Source organism: Bombus vancouverensis, chromosome 6 (genome assembly GCF_051014615.1).
Source record: "Bombus vancouverensis nearcticus chromosome 6, iyBomVanc1_principal, whole genome shotgun sequence".
Lineage (NCBI taxonomy): Eukaryota > Metazoa > Arthropoda > Insecta > Hymenoptera > Apidae > Bombus > Bombus vancouverensis.
The window spans coordinates 13,080,311-13,106,896 of NC_134916.1; the positions used below are offsets into that span (position 1 = coordinate 13,080,311).

The 26,586-nt window shown below is 40.9% G+C and overlaps 1 protein-coding gene across 3 annotated transcripts in view; it reads right to left on the bottom strand.

Moving 5' to 3' along the window:
• Nucleotides 1–26,586, bottom strand: part of LOC117155805 (uncharacterized) — a 77,391-nt gene that overhangs the window by 30,333 nt on the left and 20,472 nt on the right. For all 3 annotated transcript variants that reach the window (XM_033332177.2, XM_033332178.2, XM_033332175.2), the window contains exons 2-3: nucleotides 11,660–12,095; nucleotides 5,669–5,812 (exon numbers count right to left, since the gene is read on the bottom strand). In XM_033332177.2, coding sequence (XP_033188068.1) covers nucleotides 5,669–5,812; nucleotides 11,660–12,002 — 487 coding nt within the window. In that variant the 5' untranslated portion in view covers nucleotides 12,003–12,095. The remainder of the gene's footprint in view (nucleotides 1–5,668; nucleotides 5,813–11,659; nucleotides 12,096–26,586) is intronic.

Genomic DNA, 26,586 nt, shown 5'->3' on the forward strand with positions numbered 1-26,586 from the left:
ACAATCGTTTTGCAAATCAGAGTGGCGAATCGTTATCGACGATTTGGTTTAAAACCAGACTCGTATTACAGAAAACGAAGCCGTCTCGCGGAAGCCACGTTATATCGTAGTAGTTGCGTTTCCGATTTTATGTAACATTTTAATCTTCTCGTTTTTTTTTGTTTTTTTTTTGTCGTAAATTTCGAACGTCGGCAAATACGGTGATGAATGTTGGCCATTTTCGCATATGTAGTTACACAAACAGATTTAGATATCGTGGAGAAAAGTAAGGGTGAATTTGAAACATTGTATACACACGTATAGGTGGCGATTCATCGATCGAAAAGCTATCGAACGAATCGCTTTTAATCGTAACTGATTTCCTGACACGTACTTCGAGTGCTAATGAAATAACAAGTTGCAGTGATATTTAAATGCGCGAACAAGGTTAGTGGTTTAACATCGACATAGAAAATTCCAGGACACTGTTGTACGTTTTTAATAAAACGTGGTATTCATTGTATTTTAAACTTTGAGGAATTTTCATAAAAAAACGTTTCGAGCATTAAAATTAATTTCGCGCATAAAAGAAAGAATTGCTGGTGTCTCGATATTAATTGCGTATGATTGAATTGCATTTTTGTGAAAATATGTATGAAGCACGAGAGGCTAACACGAAGCTAACGTGAAGTCTCGTTCCGCAAACACGGCAGACGTCACGAATTTTAATTAACACTTCGTTGAAGTGGATCGATCGCAACCTAAAGCCTATTTTTAAAATGAACTTCGAATAACATCTGATCTAACATTCTACACACACGCTGTTCTAGAATAGGCTACAGACGAATAGTATACTTGCAATTAGAAACTAATTTCTCAACAATCAATTTCCACTGGAACAACACGGAATTTGTTTAAAAACATTCGCAGCGCTTAACGTAATAATATAATAGCTAAACCTGATATATTTGGATGCTGTATCACGTAAAACTTTGGTAACTATAAGCAAACTCGTAAATCAAATTTAAGAGATAAACTAAAATCCGAATCTGAAGCATTGTTTTTTATTATTATTTGAAGTCGCGTCGATTGCCAAGATTATTAGCGCTACTATTGTACTACTAACAAGCTGTTATTTTTGAGATAATCATTGTCGTAATCATACTCCCGTACAAGGCTCTAACAGTCTAAGACTCAAAAACCTCTGTTATCCGCAGTACTTCAAAGCACTTTAACTAATGTCTCAATGTTTACACTCCGAACATGTAACGATGAGCTGACCACGACGGACCTACAGTTTTCAGGTGGATACCGAGCAACCAAAACCGTGTTGAAATAAGCACAATACGACTACGAATAAATCAAAATGTTAAATGGAGCAAAGGTACCTGAAGCTTTTGTTTTCAATCCCTCGGTCCAATTACTTTATCCCTAACTACGATTTATAGAACAATCCGTGGAGGCTTCAATCAATTTTTCACATCCGCTGAATCCCGCGAAAGTCAGAGGCCCGTGCAATAACCGACAACACCACTGGGTTGCAAAAATCAATTTACGCCCCGTTTCTCCAACTTTCTCGCGGTAAAACTGTTTCGCCGATGAATAATGTTCCAGTCGGCAAAAACCTGTCTTCGAGTTACAGGTAGCAGTGACTGTCGGAACCTCCATACGAAAAGCCAAACATCAGGACGCGATGCGACGTGCCATTCGATCGACATTCGACGTTCCACGAGTCATTCATACGAATAATCTAGTTGTCCCGATTAAGGCTAGGTACACACGGATGATGCGCCGTTGTTGCTATTTCGCAGTGGGAACGCTTTAGGATTTGAAGGGATTATGGTTTTAACGATGGAATATACGCGTGGCATGCAACCCGACTATTAGAAACACGAAAATGGAGATGTATTAGGTTGTCCGAAAAGTGTCTTTCTTTCGCAAACGTGTTTTTTACAACAGTGCACCTTCATACAAACGTGCAATCAAGTCTGTGAAATGCCACGGTTTATCTCGACAGAACAAAATCGATCGTATGTAATTCGACGAAATAATATAAAACAGAAAACGTTGTAGGTTTATCATTTTCTCATAAAACGAATGAAACTTTTCGGACAACCTAATAAAACTAAAAAACCTAATAAAAAATAAAAATAAAATTTACAGTAAACACTGTCTCTTTAAAAAAAAAAGAAACATCTACTGGTAATGGTATTTAGTTGCCCATTTACATGATCCTTGTAGCTAAATAGCATCTTAATTGAGAATCCTTAAACATATAAAGAGTGCATTTATTAAGTTTTATATGTAGTATCTAAATAGCCCAGAGCAAGGACAAGAAAGGACGTTCTATTTGAAGTGAAATTTAGTTTAGTTCTATTTTAACAAGCAATACCCAATGCAAAAACTGACTACAATATCTTCTTACTCTATTCTTCTTGTTGTAACACTCGACTCACAACTTCTGGCTTCCCAGGTCAAAAAATGCTGATCCTCAACCCTTGCACCCTTCTCCCACTCCTTTACTCATTTAGTTTTGACGTCACCAAGGCATACACTCTTACTTACACTCTCTCTCTCTCTCTCTTTCTCTCTTCCTCAGCACTCTTACGATTCTTAGTTTATACCTTAAATTTACAACTTATACTATCCCGAGACAACTCAAACTTAAATATATGATAAACCAAGCGTATAACCCCTTTTTTTTGATATTACATATATATAGAAAATACTGTTAAATCGTGGAAGCTATAATCGTTTAGTCAGCAGCATAGAATCATCCTGTTACCCGTTTGTACAGCAACTAAACCGCAACTTGCGACCACGCAACATGAAGTACCACAACGTGACGATTGACATTCGATATGGCGCGAACCATCCATACGAATGGTCTGGTTGGCCCGACTAAGTCGGAAAGAACGATTCCTCGTGTTCGTAGAGGAGTGGGTGCATTCAATGGCGCGATGGATGTCGCATCAGAGCGATTGCATGAGCGTCCTATCGTCGGAGTATCTTGCGATATTTTTTCTCTCGGCTTTTCTTTCCGTTTTGTCCCGTCGCCGATGTATCTGTGCGCATAGGAATATTTTTCCTCTCTCTTCCATTTTTTCTCTGTTTTCTCTTTATTCAATGCTATACGATGCACACAGGCGAACGTATTCATCGAGATGAGATGCATCCACGATGAAACGAGTCCGATTAGACGTAGACGCGCGCAATGGTCTCGTATCGCGGGCCGCCAGCAGATCCGTATTTCTAATTACTCGTACATGCCACGAGGTTCTAGTATCGAAATTCGAAGCGATCCTACCGAGGTTCCGCGTGAAGCCAGGTAAGCCAGACGTTGATTCGGAGAGGATGACGATCACGAACGGAGTTCTTCGCTCCCGTTACGATATTCGACGCGAGAATTACATGAACTTAGAGGGAACGTCCGTGAGCTGTGGAATATTAACGAGGAAGATGAAACAAAGATGAAAGAAACAATAAAAACACGTTCAAGTAACGAAAGAGAAATAAAGATAATACGAGTATCTTTATTATTATTTGTAAACTGCAAAACCGGTCCAATTAATCTTTTAAATACATTATTTGAAGAAGCTACAACGGTTAAAGTAGACCGACTTGTAATCACGAGTCGCGCTGAAGCTGACAGAAGGAAACTGTTAAAAAGTCGCAAACTATTAAGTAAGTCTGCGACAAGTAAGCAAACGATAAGAAAACGAAGTAAAGAACGTGTTGCAACGACTGCAAATAGAAACTAAAGAAGCAAAGCATGGACTTGTGTCGACGACTAAGATTTTGAACAGGAATGAAGATATTTAAAGACAAATAACGTGTATCTATGTGATCTGGATGTTATGAAATCTGGTTATCAGTGTTGAGAAGTTAAATGATTTTTGATATTCATAACGCTGTAAATTATAGGAGTTCGCTCGCGTTACGTTGTTTCCAACGGGTCGTATAGTTTAATAAAAACCCTGTCAACGAGATAAAATCTTTCACGAACAAGCCGTTCGTCGACGTATAACAAACTACCTATCGCGCGACGATAGACGTTACATAGAGAGAAAATTTTACGCGCCATAAACACGACTCGCAATTGACGACGACAGCTTTCGGATTCGTCATGGGAAATGAGCCGTCGTTGTTTGTTTAGACGTACAAGTAATTTCGCGAAACACAGATTCCATTTGAATAAAGGCTTCTCGCGCGAGATTGTGGCCATTGCTACATTGCTTGGAATTTCAATGTACCATTCAGATCGGAAGTTTACAACATCGAAATTAACAACGACTAAAGTACAAAGAAGCGCCTATATTTCTACCGAAGAAGCTAAAGAGAAAGGGATGAAATAACGTACATTTATACAAAAGCAAACTTTCCAAAAATCATACATCATCGTAAATCTATAAAATTTCTACGAATCGATCAACTCGTTGATCGGTTCGATCACTGTGCTAGTTTCAGTGTGAAATTTGTGCTTTTTAGTGCCGTGACAAAGCACGATCGTAAAGCGAAGAATCAATTGCATTGCGATAAAAGAAATTTTCCTTTTGGCGATGGAGGAATCAGCAACAGGTCCCGATACTCTTATATGAACCCTGTGTATTGTGGCGAAAAAGTACGGCGAACTCGAGAGCATCGCTCCTTGGCGCGGAAACCAATATCTACTTCCATTGCTCCAACCTCGCCTCGGTTCACTTAACGAAGCAATCGACATAAACAACAACGAGCGCGGTTTAATTTTCACCGAAAATTTGCGTCTTATCCGTCCGAGATATCTTCCACCATCCCGTCTCTTTTAAAAGGGTAAAGAAGTATCGAGGAGGCTGACAAGATTTCGGCCGCGATACGGCCACCGATTTGGTCCTTAAGTTTCAACGAATTTCCTGATTAGACATCGGAACGATAGGAAGGTTGGATCGGATATGCCGTCAAGAATTTCAAGCCACGCGCTTCGAAATAAGAACGAGCAAACGAAACGACCGTCTGCCGCTTTTGTGGCGATATAGACGGACGAAAAGGGGTAAAAGTGTGTAACGATGGGAAGGGGTTCTCGGGCAGAGAGAAATGGATTTAGCTTAATAAAGAGGCTCCACTCACGAACATTCTCCCCATTGTTGGACGAGAGAACACTTCTGGAAAATTACCCGCAATTAAGGCGATGCCGTTAGGCAGAAAGGTTGTAAGTGGGCCAACGTGGTTACACCAACGAACGAAACTTGCGACATTCGCCGGTGGTTCGGTTATCACCTTCATCCACGAATCCACCTGGCTATCCCTATTTGTTTCACGTTCGTAAACTATAACCACAGGATCGTAACAACAGCGGAACGATTTACGTGCGGGAGTGGTGCAAGGGACTGGTGTTGCGCTCCACTCGAACGTGTTGCTAATGAATTTAGCCAGATGATTGGAAACACCGTTACGAATTTTAACGAACCTCTGTGCTCGACCCGATCGCCATGCGCTTTCGTTTTCACAGTATCGTTGAATATTAATGGGAAGTTTTCGATTAACGCCACGTTCCACCGTGGTTCTCGGCACATTTGTCTATTTTGTCGCACGTCACGTTTACATTGTCTTGTTTCCATAGCCGAATTAATGGAATAGCGTGACGTTTCTTAGTTTCAAAATAGGAAAGTTTTTTTTTTCGTAGATATATGGGTTTCGATGTGTGTGCGCTTACCGTCAATATCAATTTCCTGTAACATCGTGCGTAGTTCTTCAGCCCTCGCGAACTGTCCTAGCGAACGCATGACCCTGCCAAGTTCCTCCTTGGTGATGCTTCCGTCACCGTCCTTGTCGAATAGTCTGAAAGCTTCCCTGAACTCTACAACAGCGAAATTCAATGCGATTAATAAAACGCGCACCACTTCGTTCCAACTTTCTTCTTTTCTCGATGAATAATATTGAAAAAAGTTGCATCGTAGAAAGGAAAGATTTAAGGGGACAACTGGCAAGTGGCAAAACGCGTTCAAGAAACGTGCTGCATAGCGGCACAAAGCGGAGTTTCCTTCCGGTCTTAATGCGTCATCCCTCAACACAATCACGTGGCGATTCTTTAATTAGCTCCGATTCAACGACCGTATTTTAATACCTTTTTCTCGCAGAGTGCAATATTTGTTGCACTAACAACCCGTTACGGAACTAACACAAACTAACAACCAGATACGGAACTAACACAAACTAACAACCAGTTACGGAATATACTGTTAAAGATACTATTAAAGATACTGATACGTCTTGACTCGTCGAATACTGCTGCAAGAGTGAGTCTCGGGGCTGTTGCTGTTGTAGCGGAAGGTTCGTCGTGGGGGTGTCCCAGGTCTGTTCCTACCTGGTCCTTGGGTAAAGCCGTGTATTTCTGAATGGGCTGGCTGCCTTAGTGACGGTTCGCTCGGGTGACCTTGGGAAACCCGCGTGTCCCGTCTTCCTGAGATGTCGCATAAAATATAGGTATTTTATGATAGGTCCTAAAGTACCTGGACTGTACAATAGGCCCACTGTTTATGATGGGTCCGCATTACGGTACCCTTGACGGTCGTCCTGTCCGAGGCTCGCGTCTGGAGGTCATACCGTAGCGGTAATTACCAGGCGACCCCTCCAAATCTCGAACTATTATATCGAATTAAAATATCTGTTATTCTGAAACACTATCTTTCGATCGAGCAATATATACAACAAAGGAAATAATGAAAAGCGATTAAGACGCTAGTAGCCCCGAAGCTAATTACACTGATAGTAGCACAACGAATGAACTTGGATTATAATGACTCGCAAATCACGAAGACGAGTCGAAAAAATCGTAAAATCCGCAACCGTCTATCGACTCTTTCTTTTTTTTTCTTTCTTCGTTACGTAGGGTTAGAAAGATCGGACGTTCGAGCTGATTAAACAGTTCGGTCGATAACATTCCGCGATGTTTGATGCCAGTGGCGAGCACGATGAGAAGGGACAAGCTTGGTCGGACTTGGATCGTCGGTGCTTGACTCGACCGTTTAATAGCCTCGTTTCACGGCCCATTGATTTTGTTCGTACCGGCGGCTATGGTTTTCCTATAAGCACATTCTCCACCGGCGTATCCACGCGCTATTGTGCTGCAACTAGCGGTAGACCGAGATAGAGAGAACGAGTGAGAGTGAAGCCGGAGGATACCCGCGATTTCGCGCTAATGGGTAACGACGAAGAAAAACCGCGCAGGAAGGAACGTCGACAAATAGATTCTGCCTAACCCGGTTACGGATTTGTGATTTTCCGATCTTTCTCTTTCTTTTTTTTTTTTTTTTGTCGTAGTTCTCTTTTACCCTGTGCGAACGACAGGGAAACGATGCTGAGATAATTCGACAATATCCAAGAGAATTAACCCCTCGCCTTATAATATCGACACGTCTGCAACAAGTTTGTAGTTCGTAATTATTAATATCGCGTCCATTTATCGATAAAGATAGATTTCCTTCTCTCTGTCATTTTTAGATAATAGCCTTTGAATTTTTAGAATTTCTAATAAAATATTATACACCTCGGTTTAGAATTAACTTTTGTTCATATCCGAAAATTGATATTTCTTTAGACGCATTACTCTTCTGGCGAATCAACGATACGATACGATATCAAACATTTTTATATCTAATGCAATGTTACAACAGGAAATAGATAACGTTCATTTAAGTAGTCACTAAAAGGCAGAGGTGAAGTAAGCCTTTAAGGAACAAAGTATGGTTCTTTCCGAATTGCAATATATTTAGCGCGATAGTCCTTTCGAAGTTGTTTTTCAACATTCGTCGAATTGACGATATAAATAAGGACGCAGTTAAGTTTAGAAGATTAAACCATTAGTTTCTACGTACTGCAGCTATCTCTTCGTTTCGATGGGTCTTGAACTGAGAGTAAACTTTCGACATTCGTCTCTCGAAAGAAGTAACGCGAGTAATTTCTCTCGGCAACGACCGTACATCGTATGAGGAGGATTTGCGCGAAACATGCGAATGGTATTCTATAGAAAGTAACCTGATCTTCGAACGAATAGCTAGGCATCATTAACTGAGAATCGCACGCATAAAATGTTCTGGTATAAAGGATCTCTTTAAAAATATCAGACGAACCGGAAGTTACGAAGAAGCTTAAGTCAGCATTGACACACGTGTCGCTTTGCTGTAAAGGGACCGGCATATTTCTGCGTTCCGTTTCTCTAATAAGCGACGTAGACGAGATTTCTTTGATCCAAAAATTCTGTTTGCGACATCCTTTTGCTTTTAACGTCGCGTTATCTTGCCACTGGACGAACCGTCGACCAACGTTTTAATCCTGTCTTTATAAGAGGATTTTGCAGTTGGAAAAAAGCATTTGAAATTTGTCGAAGGTCTAATCATTAATTTGTAGCTGTGTATCGTACGGTATAAGAATCTTATATCGAATCTTTTGCCAATTTTGTTATTCGTTTGAAATTAATATTTATTTCGATATAGATCTTTTACGAAAGATTTATGTAATTGAACGTTGCGCTGACATTCTTTACGTTTTTATAATTAACGGTCTACATATAGAAAACACGGGAAAAATACTGAAAAGAGTCGAGCTTAAGTATCGGTGATATTTCCTGTCAAAAACAAAAACGGTTAAAATCGTGGCGACAGTTCGGATTCTAAACGAATATACGTCACGAAGAACTATACTTCTGATTGCGCGTGACGCAAATGTCAAAAAAAGCAACTGCCGCAAAAACATTGCAGTTGTTACGTCGCGTGAAATGCTCCGTGCGACGTCCTTCATTTTCAGACCGTCAAGGCCCAAGCACCATTAGACAGACCCTCGATAAACCTAAGGCCCTATCTTGCAGGAACCTTTAATCCTGAAAGTATTTTCGGTTTATACCTGGCACTTAAAACAGTCCAATGCGTGGAAGAGAGTACGATGGTGATGGGAGAGCAAGAAGATACGATTCTACCAATCGCGAATGCCAGCAGAATGTGGAACGAGAATGGGACAAGAAGCATCAGTTACGGGGGTAACGTAGGTAGGGAAATACCTATCTATACTTTTTATCAACGCGAAGGAGGGACGAAGGAGGTCGACGAACAAGAGGAGGAAAAACTGGAGGAACAATACGAGGATGAACAACAGTCAGATGAACAACAGGCAGAAGAACAATCTTTGGAGAACCATGAACTTTCGGACGTTCGCGGGGAGACGCGATCTCGAAGAAGCGCGCCAACGGAAGTCATAAATTCCCGTTACGATTTGACTAATCGGCGCCACGAATCGTTCGATCCCTTATTTCTTGTGAGATAATAGAGGTGGTTGATTGAATATAACGCTGCTATTAACAGGTTATTATATACCTGAATGATCCAACAACTTCAATGTAATACAAGATTGAGTAGGTGAAATAGCAATTGCAAACGAGTACAACCTGAGACTCCTTTCGTGTCGACGACGGTGATAATATATCTTCTGTCGATTGACTGTCTTCGACTTATAGATTCTGCTTGACTTCCGACGCTTGCTGTTCCTTGCACTGTCCTTCGACTCGAGTCGATGTAGACTAACTGACGAGCTTTAACTGTTACTTGAATATTACTGTGGAACAAGTCTAGAGCGCAAGTACAAGAAGTTAAGTTGACCCTCCTGATGCCGTAAAAGAAGTGAAATTCGTTCCTATGTAATCACGGAGGAAAGCTCGGTAAGGGTGTGCCCTTTGAACGAAGAACGTGAATTTGTTGCTCATACTTTTCGTCAGAAAAGTGAGGGTAACGATCCGCGATGACGATTAGTTATGACCAACGTTAGAAATGAAGATAGGAGGAAGAAGCCTCTTACCGACGTGACTCATGGGCGACCTTGTTTATGGGAAAAATCTGCTTTTCTATTAGAAAAATATCCGCTTTCTCCGTAATTTGTAAGAACGTGCAATAAACCTAAGGATTTTAAGTGCCAGGTATAAACCGAAAATACTTGCAGGATTAAAGGTTCCTGCAAGCTAATGAGATTCGGTGTTAGTAGGGCCTTAGGTTTATTGTGGGTCTGTCTAATGGTGCTTGGGCCTTGACGGTCAGACAATGAAGGACGTCACACGGACCATTTCACGCGATGTAACAGCAGTATACCAATGCAATGACGAAAAAGCTGTTGGTTGCACCATCTTGTAGCTATGTATTTGCGAATTTCTCTTCTGTTTTGACAACGCTAACGAAGTAGTGGCTCGTAACGATGGCTCAATACCATAAATAAAATACAAAACGGTTTGGTTGTTTCCAATTTGCGTGGAAAGATAAGCCGTGTAACAAAAACAATTCGTGGAATTTCTTTTGCTCAACGATTCGCTGGAATTAATGACTGTAAAAGGGATATGATATTGGAAATTTTAATTATCGTGTCTTCGTTCGGAATTATGAAGGTATCATAATTAATTTTAATTAATTTGATAATAAGCTAATGAAACAAAAGGCACCATAATATCTAAAACTTAATTCACATACAATAAAATAAATTTTCGTATGAAATTCGGCTCTGTATTTCTATCACATAACAGAACTAATTACAGATGCAATATATGAAAATTTTCTTTCATGTCATGGAAAATGACTGAAAAGTCATGGATGCGTTTAAAACGAGAGTCGTTTTATGTTTTCATGAATTCACTCGGATACTTCCAGCTCGGTTATTAAAGTAATAAATTTCGTTACACGGTTTAAATATATTCCTGGATCATGATTTATGTTTATTTCATCTCCGATTAAATATTCTCAAAAGTAATCCTACGAATAATATCCCACAGGTACATTCATTTCATCGCCACAACACCTTCCAAATTATAACACAAGAGCAGAGTTATACATTGTTAGGATACGTCAGATTAAATTCATATTAAGCTTTCCAGCGCGATATCGTATTTAATCCTCGAAATTCAAACAGAAAGAAAATCTCTGTTATATTTGTTTGGAGCCATTAATATGGATAGAATGTGACACCAACATAACTCTTCGAGTTCTCAGCTACGAATTTAAGATTATCTGTCTTTTAAAGATCGTAAAAATAGATCGAATACCACTCTACTTTTTGCCCATCAGTCCTCTTTTGCCTTCAAACAACCTATAGGTACCAGATTCGGCTACAAACGAATACCACTCCACTTTCTACCCACCAATTCTTTCTTGTCTTTGAAAAACCTATATCGGATTCGACTGCAAATGAAGCATCGAGAACAAAAGTGGGCTAATTCTAATACAAGCTGAGTAATTTGTTGTTTACATAAGATCTATGCGAGGACAAAATATTAATTCCGATAACTTTTTACCTTGTTGTGAATTCCTTCGCCTTTCTACGATTAATCTGGTCATTTCTTAAATCCGAAATTTCTATAATTACAGAATTAAAAATTAACTCCACTTAGATCGATTTTAGTCCTCGCAAGTGGAAATACCATATAATTTACTTTCAACCAAAAAACGATGAAACAAATTAAACGGAGGAAGATCCACAAATTGAAAAATTATTATATCAAAAAAATTAGGAGTCTCAGTCACCAGTTAAATCGTCTTCCTCAAATTGACAGCTTACTGCAGATTATTGGAATACGTAAATCAATACTCTCTCGTTAAAAAAAGACATAGTCCATTTGTGCAAACGATGTCTCAAATTTGATTGCTACGACCATTTGATAATCGTTAAATTAACTCACCTTTCATTTGAGATTTCGATATAGTAGGCGTCTTGCTGGACGATTCAGGGGCTGATCTCTTTGGAGACGCGGGCAAGGAAAAGAGAACGTTCGTTGACAGCTTGGTGGCCTCCGTGGACGACGAGGCCGACAAATATGTGGAGGACGACGTGGCCGTGATCGGGCAAGTCGCCGAATGGGGCTGTGGGGCCTGTTGCCATTGCCAACGACATTGCTGCCGTTGGTCTGTCGCGCTGGACGATATCGATGCTTCTGATTCCACGGGCACAAATGGCATCGCCATTGACGCGACTGTCATCGTCGACGTCGACGTCGACGTTGTCGGTGTGGTCGTCATCGTCATCGTTATCGTAGCCGCCGACGTCCTCGGCGAACAGCTGCTCGTCGTTCCTTCTTGTCCCTCGCTGTTCGCTACCGTCCCGCTGTTCTGTCTCGTCTGCAAACGTTTTAAATAAACACACTCGTGAGAACAACCGTCTGATCGCTTGTTTATCTTTTATACGCCAGAGTTTCAGGAATTTTTAGAGAGAAAATGCTTAGAAAAACGGTAGACGTCGAGATTTCACGGTTTTTATTTGCGAATATAGAGTGGAATCACGCGAGACAAAGCGTGGCAAATAAAGAAGACAGATGAATTTCGTGGGTAACGATTTAACGTTCTCTGATGGTCGATGAATCGAGCTAGCTCGCTAGCCACAGGTGGCACGACGCGCGTTACGATGGACAGACAGTTCACCGCGACACAGAAGGCACAATAGAACGGATCTGGATGAAGCTACGTGAAAAAGAAAATTGGAATTATGTGTTCTAATCGAAGAAAGACACATCTATTGGCTCGTTCTTATAACACGCAATTCTATCGATGATTTTGCACGTTGGCCCGATGCGTATTACCGGAATTTAATAATAAAAAGATAACGTGAACGGATAGTTTGCGAGAAAGGAACTGAGTGAACTCGGACGGAACTGGAGTGAAAAATATACAGGAATCGGGTAACGATCACGAAGTGGCAGGTATTCGCTGTTTCGCGGTTATAAACTTGGAGACACGTCCCGCAGGCGTATCAGCGTACAAAGTTTATCGGTCGCGTGGTTTAGGAGCTAGCCACGAACGTGTTTTTGCGCTGTTCACGGTAATCGTGTCTCGTTGTAGGTACGAACATCGATTGAACGCCTTGATGGTCGGCTTGACATTCAGCCTCCTCTGTGCGAGATATATTGTCGACAATATCAACAGCCGAGTAATTGATGGCAGTAATTGATGCGATTCGTAACAGAAACATCGATTGGATTTCGATTGGGAAACGCTCTCGTTAAACTCTGGCAATTTAGTTTATTAAATTGGCATAAAATTGGTCGCTTCTCTTTTCTGATTAAAATAATCTCATCGAAAGCTGCCTGTATTCTTCTTTCCTACATAATACCGTCCCGGTATTTTTAAACTTAGAAATTTTAATTTCTAATCTGCAAAATTAAGAAATTTTATCGCGCGGAACTTTATTAACGAAAGTAATTGAGACGTGGATTTAATAACCGTAAGAACAGCCATAGAGTCCTTACTGCAAGTCGACTTGATTTATGAAGAGAAAAAGCACACAACGGTTGAAAGCATTTCGAACGTCAGGACGCAAGTTACGACGCGTTTAACTCTGTTTAGAAACTGCCAGGTTCCGTGGTATTTCCCGCGACAATAAAAGAAGCTCGAGCCGGCGGCTTTTTTCCCTGTCAGTTCGACACAACATACACACGTCACAGCGATAAACCTCGGATCAGACGACTCGCCAAATTGCTGCGTTTTTGCGAGCGGAATGAGAGAGCCGTCGCTCGGGGCGCGAATCGACCCTAATCTTCCGCTGAGATCGAGCTCGCGTATCGCGACCACTATAAATTTCGTATTCTCACTCGGAAAGAAACGGCCGATCATAAAATCGTAATTTTCGCAGGCAAACAGTTTCTTGCAGCGATTTTCGGGATAAAAAGACGAATTAAATTTTTCTTAACGCATGAGCGATCGATAACTCGGCGGAAAAACCACGGTGATCCGAGCGGACAAGAAGAGACATCCGATTTATTGAATTCCGTGCAGCTTTCTCACAACTGACATAGATGGCTAGAACGAGAATTACGCGGACCACCCTGCAGCCAGAACTTTCGAATTTTAAAATCAACCGACAGGAAAAGTTTCGCGAATTTAGTAACAAAAGAACGTGGAACGAGGTTCCCTTTTCTTTTCTATCCATTTATTTTCATCTGCATAGCCATCGGTAAAAAGACAGTGGCAAAATCGGATTCTCGTTAACTCGTCACGCGTTCCCGATCGGTCCTGACATTTTTGTGCTCGGATTCGACGTTTCCTCGGATTTAAATTACATTTTATCGGTGCCACCCAACGTGGGTAAGGTGACCGTAGCCTATTTCACTGGATTAGATTTCAGATTCCGGTCGAGATCTACCAACGAATATTTCTCCTTTTTACTCGTCCTCGCTGACCACTACATAAAGGGGAACGTCTTCGATACGTAATTATAAAAGCGGTTTTAATCCCCTTCGTAATCGCTCGTTAACTATCCCTTCGTTTTTCCGATTAGCCGTTATCGAACGTTGTCTTTAATTAGCCGCATAATTAAAATTCCTGCGATCGTAAACGGACAACTGACACTATTGTATAAAAATAATTCGTGAGCAACCTGCACTTTCGAAACTACTTAACAAGCGTTCGTCGCTCTAACCAATCACGATTTCTTCCGGAGACAAAGTCGCATTCCGCGACCGTAGAAACCGCAACGAAACCAGGAAATTGGAGAACAAAGTAGATGGACGGGGGACCAGAAAAAGAACGATTTTGTCCGTTGCAATCTATCATGTAGATAATTCAATTACGACCATCCCCTACAACCAGACGGTCCATTATCCAGTTGGTTAATGAAACAACAGCGAGATGAACGATACACGTAACATTTTGACCGGTGGACTTTCAGCCAGAAATTGCATCATTACCGATCGTTTCTAACGTCGTGTCGGTTAATCGCGAAGAAATTTTACCGTAGCCACACGGATTATCCGTCTCGCTCTGCCGAGTGTATCCATAGCGAATCATCAATCGATTCACATTTCGTATTCTTTTAGTCGCTCGATGAATTGGTAATACACATTGCATCGTTGAAAGTCTTTTCAACTCAGAGCACGCTCTTAATTCGTTTCTCGATATTTCCTCGTCGAGGGGAAACTTCATTAGCGGCAACGACTACGCCAATTGACCGGCTTATTACTCGTCAACTGGAAGAACAGGTGGAAGAGCGGCGAAGAGAACGTCGTTATGTTACCGTTGTTCGCAGCCGTGGTTATTATCGCTGTGCCAGTCATATCAGCCTAGTTCTTCATATCGAGACTTGGCTCGGGCTAAAAGAGTCACGAAATTCGTCCGAGGGCACGAAGATCGGTTGGACGACGCGACCGTTCTAACTCGATTAAGTCTCGTAATAAACGTGCCGCTTAATTAACTCGTCTTAGCAGCGAGCATCTGGTCGAACGGTTGAAGCATCGAATACTTAACAGATCGACGAACAATTAAATGGGTATAAGGAACCTAACGATCGCAATGGCCGATGCATGAATCTTGCCGCAGGATCGTGGAATGTTGGTGGCGATTAAAAGAACGCTTTCTTTGAATACCGATGAGAGGACGTCGCAAAATGGAATGCCTGATGCTATAGCGCGGCTCAGGTCTCGCGGAATTTTATGGGTTAAGACGTTTTAATTAAAACGTGCGATCGGAGACTTCCGCTGAAAATCGCGCGATCTGAAACGTTCGTTCAAAATTATGAGAATTTCGTTGAATTTGAGTGTGGATCGAAGTAAACAAACGTCATGGAAACGCGTTCCTGGCAGACTTGTAATTATATACCGTCGTTAATCGTTTGCTTTTCGAAAATCGTGTCAATTAACGCCAAAGGGTGTTTGTATAGCGCGTTTGTAAAACGCGTGAAGCGAATTTCGAGAGTTCGTCGGAACGGTTGCGGAGAAACAGAATGGATGTGTTCACTACATAAATCAGTGCTGTAAGCACTAGGAACAAGCAACTAGCGAATGTAATTTTCGCTGAGAGAAGAATTACAGGGTAGGGAAAACAAGCACGATGCAACGACACGAGAAACGTACAACGAGAAACGTATAGCAGAGACACAAGGTCGATGGAAAGGAATGGACCGAGGAAGAGAAAAGTTTACGAGGGTTAGGCCGTAGGCGCGATAAGACCTGGCACTCGATCACACTGTCTCGCATTTTGATTGAACGAGAAACGAGAAAACTTCGACTGACTCGAACGCGCGGCTGACGATTTGCATGCGACTATTACGTGGCACGGCCTGCATACAAGAGATAGCGTTTTATGTTGCTATTAAACATTTAATTTTTCCTCGGATGAAATACCATCGGAGCGTCCAGGGAAGAAAGTACGTAGCTGGATAATTGATGTTCGATAACGAAGAAACTGCGATGTTTACGTTACAAATGGCCAATTACGAAGAAGAGAAATCATCTTGCCAGATTTATACAGAGATAATATTTCGAAAAAATATCTCGCGAAATGTACGAGTACACAGGAAGGTTAAATGTCTTGACGTGAAATACGATGTTCTTAGCGCCAACTGAGCGTTAACTTCGAGGATATTTGCTTATACGTACGCATCTGGTGTTTGGAGTCTCGGGGGTTTGACTGCGACACGGCAAATTTCACCGATTCCATTCCGGATTAGTGCAATTTGTAGACATGTAGTTACCTTCCCGTTGTAGCGGTATAGTGATTCAATTTACATGGGGTAAACTGCTGCGACAAGCTTGTACCTTGTAAGCATGTAAGCAACCGCCTGCTCGACACTATTCAATCAACGAGGGACCAGCAGTTTCCCCGAGGATTCCTCCGGCACTCGGCCGAGTCAGAAAATCTTTCTAATATTCAAGAGCATTTCTCAAGATAACCAGATAAGACACAGCCCGGTATATCAGGAACGAGGTACGCGGTTAAAGTATAAAACACCCTCGTGCGCTCTTGTCGCCCTTCTTCACGACCTTTCTCTCATTTTCAACCCTCCGCTCGTGCAATTTCTACGAAGTCTCGAACCAAACGCGCTACAACCTGTCCTCAGAAGCTGAACCATAGCAACTGGCGAGTTGCGAACGATTTTACAAGCTGAAACTCGTAACTAGAAACATTGTACACAGAATTTGATCGCCGACCACGTACCGTACTCGTACTCGCTGAGTGCTAATTGGGAATGTACGGAATTACCAAGAATTAACCGATTAATCGACACGCTGGGAAAGGGAGAGAAACGCGTTGAGGGCGAACTCGTTAGCGCTGCGGCTGACCGCCCGTTTACGACCGATTTCACGCAAACGCGTCGCTCTGCGCCATAATTCAGCTTATGAGAAAGGAAATGATCGCGCGACGGCACGGCTGCCCGTGTTTGTGCTAGCTATTAAGCGGCGATTTCGTTTTCAATTCATTGCCAGAGGAAAACCATGGAACACACACAGTTTACGATTCATATTATATTATATAGGCCATTGTGTAGGTTAGGCTCCGTTAAAGGAAGAAAAATAATTCTTTTCCTCGGTAACAAACCGATATCTGTTGTAATCGATCGAACGACAACATTTTACGCTCTCGCTAAGGGTCGAGAGAACAGCCATCGCGATTTTCTTTCACGCGGGATGAAAATTTATCTTTCGACGACACATTCTTCGAAGAGAAGAAGTACGGTTAGGATAAGAATAAAGAGAAAGAGGTCGATCGAAAGAAAACACACGGTCTATTCATCGTTCAATAACACCGCGTGCCTTTTCCTCGCCTCTTCTATTAGCACACCTTTTGATGAAACATTAATTTTTAACAAGATGCCGTTCCATGAACTTGTACTAAAATTTCTGAAACTATTCCTGTTTCTTATTCACCTTGCTACAGACACGTTTTGTTTTTATTTCCCTGCAACTAAATTTTTATTTATAGGAGAGTATTAAAGAATTATGTTCGCGAGAATAGTAACTGTGCTACGAGCCATAACAATAAAGCATCTAGACTAAAATTGATCGACGAAACGCCTGTGAAATACGACTAATTCACGTCCTTGTTCTCCCGATACAATGGCGTGATTATTCGCGACAGATCAATGACACGCGTTCATTGCCTCGTCCATTAAATTCCTCGTACCATTTAGTGTGATCGAAAAACCCGTTAATCTTCGCATTCAGGTATCTCGTGAACCTTAGACACGAATTGAGACAGGAATATATGATCGGGTTTCCAGGCTGCCAATGAATGCTCTATCCGCGAGGGGTTTGAACATTTTTCGCGAATCCCTCGAATCACGGTCTAAGTGGAAACACGAGCCTACGTGACAAGTACGATGATATTCTTGAGAAGAATTTAGCATCGTTTCACCCATTTGGTTCCGGATGGGAGTAACGGCCGAGTTTTATATTCCTGTAGTAGGTGTAGCGCGATATTTTCTCTCCAGGGACTTTCACCCGGCGAAAAGTAGGTATGTGTTTCCAACCGTAACGTGCTTGAAGCTTTTCGAAAAGCCTCCTAACGCACGGCTACGTCTTACCGGGAACTCCCAGCATGGTTGGATCAACGTGCACAAAGCAAACGGGCGAAGAAAAGAGCGGGCCAAAGTGTGGCTAGTGCATACAGTCGCAGCAACGGTTTCGTAATACGACGAACACCGCAAGAACGCTTAAGTTTTCTCATTTAATGCTACCGCCGGTACTCCATCTATCTTAAAATCGTTCGTATCTCGTTTCAAATTCGTTAGAATTAACGAGGAAGAAGAAAGCAACGCATCGAGCCCGGGAAGCGAGAAACGCATCTACTTCGGTGCACAGAGACATTCTGACAGCGTCTTGGAATTTCTAGCCATCGTAAATTTCACTCAACGGCGAAATATATATATATATATACGTGTATAACGTAGGTGTGGACACTAAAAAATGAGTATAACGAATTGACAGAGTGCGCTTTGCGCAGCGATGAAATTTAAAATTTCATATCAGCCATCTTGTGAAACTTGAGTATGCAAATTAGAACAAATAGAGAATAGGCTAGCGACGTGAGTAACTGACAAAGCTTTGGACAGACTCGGGTTAATATCGGAACGTTTTATGAGACGTTTTAAAGAGAAACGAGAGTTTCGCGTTTGTTTTCTCTTCGCGTTCGCCGTATCGAATAGAAAAAAGAGAGGAGGCAAAATAAAATTTGAAAATGTCGCTTCGCGTTACGGGTGCTTGTGTTTCGCTCTATGGTGAAAAAAATTCGTTAGCCCCGTCGAATTGTTCTGAAGGAGCTCGCGAAAATGGAAACAATGCAATGCGACGTGAGACTGAAAAGGAACGGACGGGTTGCTTATCGGTTAATTACAGCGGACGCAGTTGCTCGCTCGTTAATTGTTTAAAAGTGCTACGATTACCAAGAGGATTTTTAATTGCCGGCTGAAGTTCGTCCTCGAATGGGAACTCGAGCAGGAATTTACGGTTCACGAACGGCCTAGAAATTCTCAAGACGTTGATACGCACTTGTTCTGACGTAACGTCTGTAAATATTTAGAAATTTTAGGATTTACGACGACTGTACGAATTTTATCAAAATTTAGAATCAGCGTTTATGGATTTAGAAAGCTATAAATTTAAATCACTTAATAAAAAAACTTCTTTGAAAAATATACACCTTTTCTTTTTAAAATAATATATCCGTCGATTTTACATGTTACCATTCGAAATAATATCGCTAGTTCTCGTATCAAGTTAAAAAAATCTTCTTTATCTGATACGCAATTAATTGTTATCAAATCAATAGGATATGTAATTCCGTGATCTTCGATGATTATGTAATTCGATTTTATCGATGCATTAACTCGTACACGTAAATCGATCATCGTGTTGTTTTATCAGACACACGTATAATAATTATAAAGTATAAGATCATTAAAGATTCTTTTATCTGTAACATTTGTGATTACGTTACGCGTTGTCAAAAATAGGTACTGTATCTGTACCTTTATGAAAAAAAGTCCACGTTTAATCCTATACTTCTGTTTCTCGAAATGATATCGTACGTTACATAAAATTCAGACATTCCGCTACGACCGTGCCACTGGCAGAAGCCTTCGGCAGATTTACCTATTCGATATTCATACTTTCGGCAAACCAAACGCGTGCTTCCCTCTATTTCCCACTGTTCTTTTACGACTATGCCTCGGCCAAGAATTTTCCGAGTATAATGGTCGATGTTTCGCCATTCTAGCAATAGCAATGGCCCCGTTATTTTCTCGCCGTTGTCCGAAATAAAGCCACATTATCATTCTTCGCCGATAGAAGCGGCACTGTATTTCTGCGAGTAGAACAGTCAAAAGACCGTAGGGTCGCAGCGGCGCGGCGTAAGTGGTGTTTCACGATACACGAAACATTTGCATATTCAATCGATGGATATGCAGATGAAACGTGGCACGCCGATTGGGATCGAACAGTGAATGGGAGAAGGAAAAAAAGAGGTTTAGGTTAGGTTACGTATACCGTCGGTTGGGAAATATTCGCTGAACGCGATTGGAACGCAACGGAAATCGATGGCGCGATTTAATTTCTCGCTACTGGGTAGTTTAGAAAAGAATAAAAAAGCTTCGATCCCCTCCAGCGCATCAGCATTGTCGAAAAATTCAATTGATCATCGTCGTTGCTGTTGGTTCTTCTTCGCGACATGGCAATAGAAAGCATCGCGATGCATCGTGTCAAAATCTCGATTAGGAAACTCGTCCTCGTTATCTGCTAAACCAGATCGATGCATGTCGTGTCTTAAATGCCGCTGGCTATCGCCTTATCGCGATGTCCTTCGTGTTAATTGCCTTCGATATATCTCGTGTTTTCCCACTAATACTCGTGACATGTACCACGTAATGGCATAATGAATGACATTTACGAATGAACCAGTGTTATACCCGTCACGACATCGCCGATGGGAAAACACACCCCGATGGCTTAGGTGTGACATTTGATTCAACGTAGATTAGAATTAGGAAATGTAGGATGTAACACGTATGTATTACAGCGCGATATGCGTTGCCTATGGGTATTGCCACAGTGTTTACCTGGTCAGGTCAATACCATTTTGATAAAGTGAACGGTTTATCGACCAGACCTCTATTTGCTCAATAATAAAAAGACGTCGGCCGTTTTTTACTAGCAACGAGTGATCGTGTTAGCTATTCTATGACGAAATAAAATATCGTTATGTACATTCTGACAAACTTATTACGCTGGTGCGCATCGTTACCCGCGAAGATAACGCAAGTTTTATACGCGTTTCTCGAAATTTTATTGTAGACTGTCAGATACGAGAGAGCGAGGTTTAATTTACGAAATTGACTTCGTTTTCTGTGCTTTGTCGGCGTGCTACGCGTAAATCACAAACAACCAACTTGAAACGCTCTTAAATTTCATTAAAACTCGGCGATAAATGGCGAATCGTTATGATGATCGGTATCTTTATGGTTATATCGATTTTGTCTTCGTTCCCGCGGCTTTCTCTTCGAAAATACTCTATTTACGACGAATATTCGATAAACGAGCCTGCCTGTCTTAAATTTATCGCGATCTCTTTGCAACACCCGCGACCGGACCGTCATATATAAATAACTAAAGATAAGTGTCGTCAAGATAAATAATATCGCCACCTTAATCTTGTCTTTTATATCTCATCCTCGATCAACAACAGACGTGTTATACGCGAAGGTATATTTATCTTTGAAGTACGTATATCCGAATCGATCGATCAAAGTGAACAATGTAAGTTCTAAAAATCAGAAGAAAATATTGCAATCGTAAGGATTCATCTTTTATCACTTTCCCCACCACTTTCTTTTTTTCTTTTTTTTTTTCTTTCTTTCGACTGTATAAAATGAAAACAGGATTAAGAATTCGGTCGATTAGATTCCTGTCTATCTTCTGAGCGTCTGCCATAAAGGACACCTAAATATAATTTAATTTCCACTTTTGCGAATCTTATTGTTCCACGGTAAAGCCTTCATTATGCGAAACGCGAAATCTCTGTCCCCTTAATTTCCCAGGGCCTCTTGCATATTCCTCGCTAATCCGCCGGCTACCCCTCGCAATACGTTTCTCGACAATCGCAAATTTTTCAGCCGCATTCCACCCCAGCGTTTCCTACGCCCACGAGAACCGAGACGCATGCACGAACGTCGGAGAAGTTTGGGAAGAAAGTTAGGACAATGAATAGAGTTACCATACGAAGTTACCTCGAAACGTCTTTTGGGTAGGCCGCGAGCAATACCGTGAATAACGAAACTGATTTAAATAGCGACTCGTTTGCTTAATATATACAGAGTCGTAGTAACGGACAGATGTGCATTTACACGATGGATAACGTTGCAAGAACTATCTCGCAGCTATCATAATCTATCACTCATCTTGAAGGATGTTGTTCATCGAAGTTCGACAATACAAACGAAGCTATAGTAAGTCAGGGTATTCGAGAAGTTATCGTCTCGTTACGGATATTAATGACATTGAGTAAACTAATTATCCGTACAAATGCAGGAGTACGGTGCGGTTAATTAGAATACACGGTATTCAAATAGCGAGGCATGGTAAATGGGACGTGGCCGCGTGTATCGCTATAAAATAATTCGTAACGTGCTCCGAACACCGCGGTAGCACCTTGCTATTTGCCCAGTCAATCGAATTAAATTCTAGAGCTAATTTTATTTGCTATTCGGTGAAATATTAATGAATACTCTCGTCGAATATTTTCTGTTAGCGTCCGAGTTTAATCGACAGCTCTGAAAGAATGGAGCAGTCGTTAAAGAGAAATTAATAATCGATAGGAAATACGAGCTGGATGATAAGTTGTTTTCGTCGAAAAATAGAGAAAAGTAATATATGGGTTGACTCTTGCACGTAGTGAGAACGAAAGAATTTTCATTTCAAAGGTGAAAGCGATCAAACGGAAGGATTCGATTTTGGGGGAGAAAACGCGTGAAACATGAAGCAACTCGGACTCGAAACTCGCGGCCAAGTAGTCGCATTGAGCGCGCGAACAGTCAGAATATTTCCAAGAAAGCATGCTCCTTTGGAGCTTGGAAAACGATAGGAATCGTCGAATCCCGATACTCGAATTCGAAGTATCCAATAGTCGCCCGATCCGTAGATTTTCAACGCGCTTTGCACAAGATATTCTCGAATAAATCCGGACTGTTCGTGCGAGATCTCCATTGGCCTGAATCGAATCTAAATCCTAAATCGAACAATCTCTCCGGACCACAGCTGGAGAAGCAATCGGCGAAAAAATGCAAAAGAAAAATGAAATTTTGATGGTGCACGCGTGTGATATGAAAGCTCCTCCGGGTTTTGCGACACGGAAAGATATATCTCGACAGGATATGAAAACCTATGAAATTTATGAGTCGATATCAATTAAACTCTTCGTCCTCGTAAACATTATGTCGTTTGGCCTGTTCTTCGCTTTACGATCTAGGAGAGAATAAATATACATCATGGATCGTTCCTTTTGTCACTAACTCGATGAAATATAACATTTTACGACGTCTTGTATTAAATGTGTTCGTTCTAATCGAAACACCCAGTATGAAAACTTTGATCGGCGATAAAACGCAATAGCGAAAACAAGGAATAAAGGATGATCCTGGTCGAGGAATTGACGACATGCGGTATCTGCGTCGATATGCAAATTGACAAGGGAGAAGTATCGAAGCTTACAGGCTATTGTATGCTTCTGTTGCGCATTCCACCGGTACCCTACCTTTGAGTAGCTCGTTATAAGATGTGACATACAAAGCGGTAAATGGAATGCGTCTTGGCTATACGTTTCTTACTTTACGTAAGATGAAAGCAGATAGGTCAGCGTTGTAAGATTTCGTATATAGCGTATTGTTGACAGCACAATACCTGCGGAAAGTATGAGTGCTGATAATTTTTCAAAATTATCTTATCGTGCTCGATGCTTCGAAACAGAAATTAAATGTTTCAGCGAGTTAACAAGTTTCATATCGTGAGATATTCGTCATACTATCCTTTCTCTATATTTTTACTCAATTTTTTAAATTGGAATCAAGTGCCTAAGCATTATAAATCAAACAGAAGTCGAGTGGGCGTATTGCAACGAACCACAGGAAATTTTTTCCTTTACGATAGGTACAAATTTAGAGAAAGCTCTGAACGAATTAAAATAATGAAACGTTCGCCTATTTCTTACAAATTACCACAGAAAATGGAATACTCTAATTAAATTCGACCTTCCACTACTCCACCACTTACTGTCTTCTTCAAGCCACATTCCTCCATTTTCTCCGCGCCAGTATAAAAAGAACCTATTAAAGAATCGTTGTAAAGCACATCGCAAATGAATGAAGAAACGCTCAGGTGTTCTACCAAAGGAAAAATGCAAACTATATTTAAGCAGATATGATCTGCTAACGAAGAGATAAAGTACGTAAACGTGATGAACGATACATATAATATATGCTAAATATCGCGAGCTCGAATTATTTTCGATGATTTTTGGGAGATCTGTTTCGTAAAATTCTTATCTTATCTTATATTTTAACCAATCGGGATGGAAATACATAATTATAACTGTGACTTTTCTTCTAAATTTCTAGATAAGCATATATTCCGCTCTCCAAATTTCACGTTCAGAAATTTGAAGAGGACATCCAGTGATGTTAATAACTCTCCTCTCCTTGAGCATTTCAAAGACCCAAATTATGTAATCATAATATGGACTAACGGTTTGGTTAGTCCTGACTCATTAACATTTTCAAAGTAACTTACGTGCTTTGCGATGAGTACGAAATTGTGTCATCGCCAAAACGTTGCGGATTGACCCGGTTTTTATTATGATGCTCGGACGTGCAATGTTACGGCTGTCAACATGTTCCTTTAATCTACGTTTAAACGATGCGCAATTACGTGCATATACGGTGCGCCGCCTGAAACTGAACTGGCCCGACGGTTTTCGTCGGCTGAAACCAGAGAAAGCCAAACCGGACCGTTTGTTTTAAACATTTACCCTGCTCGATGAAGTTGATCGTAGTTAATTATTCCTTTATCGGGTAGCAAATTTTCGATCGACGAAAAAAAAAAAGAAAAAAAGAATGAAAACTCACGATATCTCATAGAAAGTCTATTAAAACGTAATACGAATGATTCAAATTTATAACGTCATAATTCGCAGGTGAATTGATCAAATTGATGGAAACTGATTCGATAGAATGGTACACACTGGAACTTCCAGGGATTTCAACGCGCGGGAAAATCCTGCTGAGATTTTCAGTGAATATTTCGACAGACGTTTGACAAAAATTCCGTTGACCTGGAACGCAATTTGCGTATACCATGTGCCCATAAATGCTGATAATTGACCAATCATGTGTTGCGTGATACGGCTGTCAAATGAACGAAGCAAAGCTGAAAATTCGTTTAAAATTAGTTCGAATATTTTGTTATATGTATGAATACGTATAATAAAAGGTAGATTTGCTGCAAAGCTTATATCTTTGAAAAATGAATTGCTGGATTTTCAAAGTTGATGATAATCTATCGACAATCTATATAATCTGAGACGGACCAGGTAAATAAACCAATTAAAGATTAAAATCATAACTCAATCGATATATTTTATATATCGGTAGCAAACACACAATATCGAGTTCCAAGAAATGAAAATTGTTTGTACAACTTTTTAAACGAACGACAAGTATGATTTCTTTGATTTGACGAAACTGAAAGGGTAGAATGTTCAAACCAAATATCATTCTTTCCTAGTAGTAACACGCATCCATGCTGAAATTTCACAAAGCCAAACACGAGTAAAAAAGTAGGTATGTGGATTCTGCAAGTTGCAACATAAAACACCATGAACAGCAATAAAAACACAACAAAGCGGCACGTAGAGAAAAACTCTGCTCGGGCTAATAGAATCACAGGAACGCTGCAAGTGAAAGAACACAATGCTAATCTCGTTGGGGAAGTCAACAGACTGACCTGTACCACTGTGTGTGGCTCACGTAAACTGATAAAGTAACAAACTATGGAGGCAGGATGAAAGCACGATGGACTCTACACTCTGCAACAAACGTGGCTGCTACGCCTTGCTATTCAAAGGGCTCATTCGCGATGCAGTTCGGGCTAGAAGTTGTCCACCAGTGCATTCTTTTAGACGGCGTCTCGTATCTGCTTACGATCTGACCATTTGTCTTCGCGTGTAGCATCGTGCCCGGTCGGAATTTCGAGTTCTGCGGTGAACATTCGTCGATGATAATGGCACGTCGAGAATGACGGAGAAACGCGAGAACTCCTAGAGATTCGTTCCGTTCCAACAGACGACAATGTTGAAACGTCCGAAACAGTACTCGAGCAACCGGATCAAAGTGCTTTATCGGAAGTCTGATACTTGTAAATAGAAACATCAAGTCAGGTACCTTGCAGAGCTGGTAAGAGGACGAGCGGAAGAAACGCAAATTCAATTAGTCAGTAATGAATTAGGGATTGTGAGCTGAATCTCGCGTGCACTTTCAGTTCTAGGAGTATGATTAACGAAAGTGGTCACGTCTAATTGAAGAGATCCTGACAGTAAGCTGCATTTTTCAATAATTTAGACAAACTCACTTTCTTGGAAAAGTACTATAAATCCATAATCAATTCGTAGCAACAAATTTTAAATAAATATAAATCTTATACCTATGATTTTGATTGTATCGCTTAATGAAAAAGAGAGAGAGAATATTCTACATAATACGTCGAAGATTACACGTGGAATCTTCGAAACGAATCCTAAGACGATACAGGGATTGGCGCATGTAATACGACGAGGATGATCCCTTAAAATGTATTCCTATATT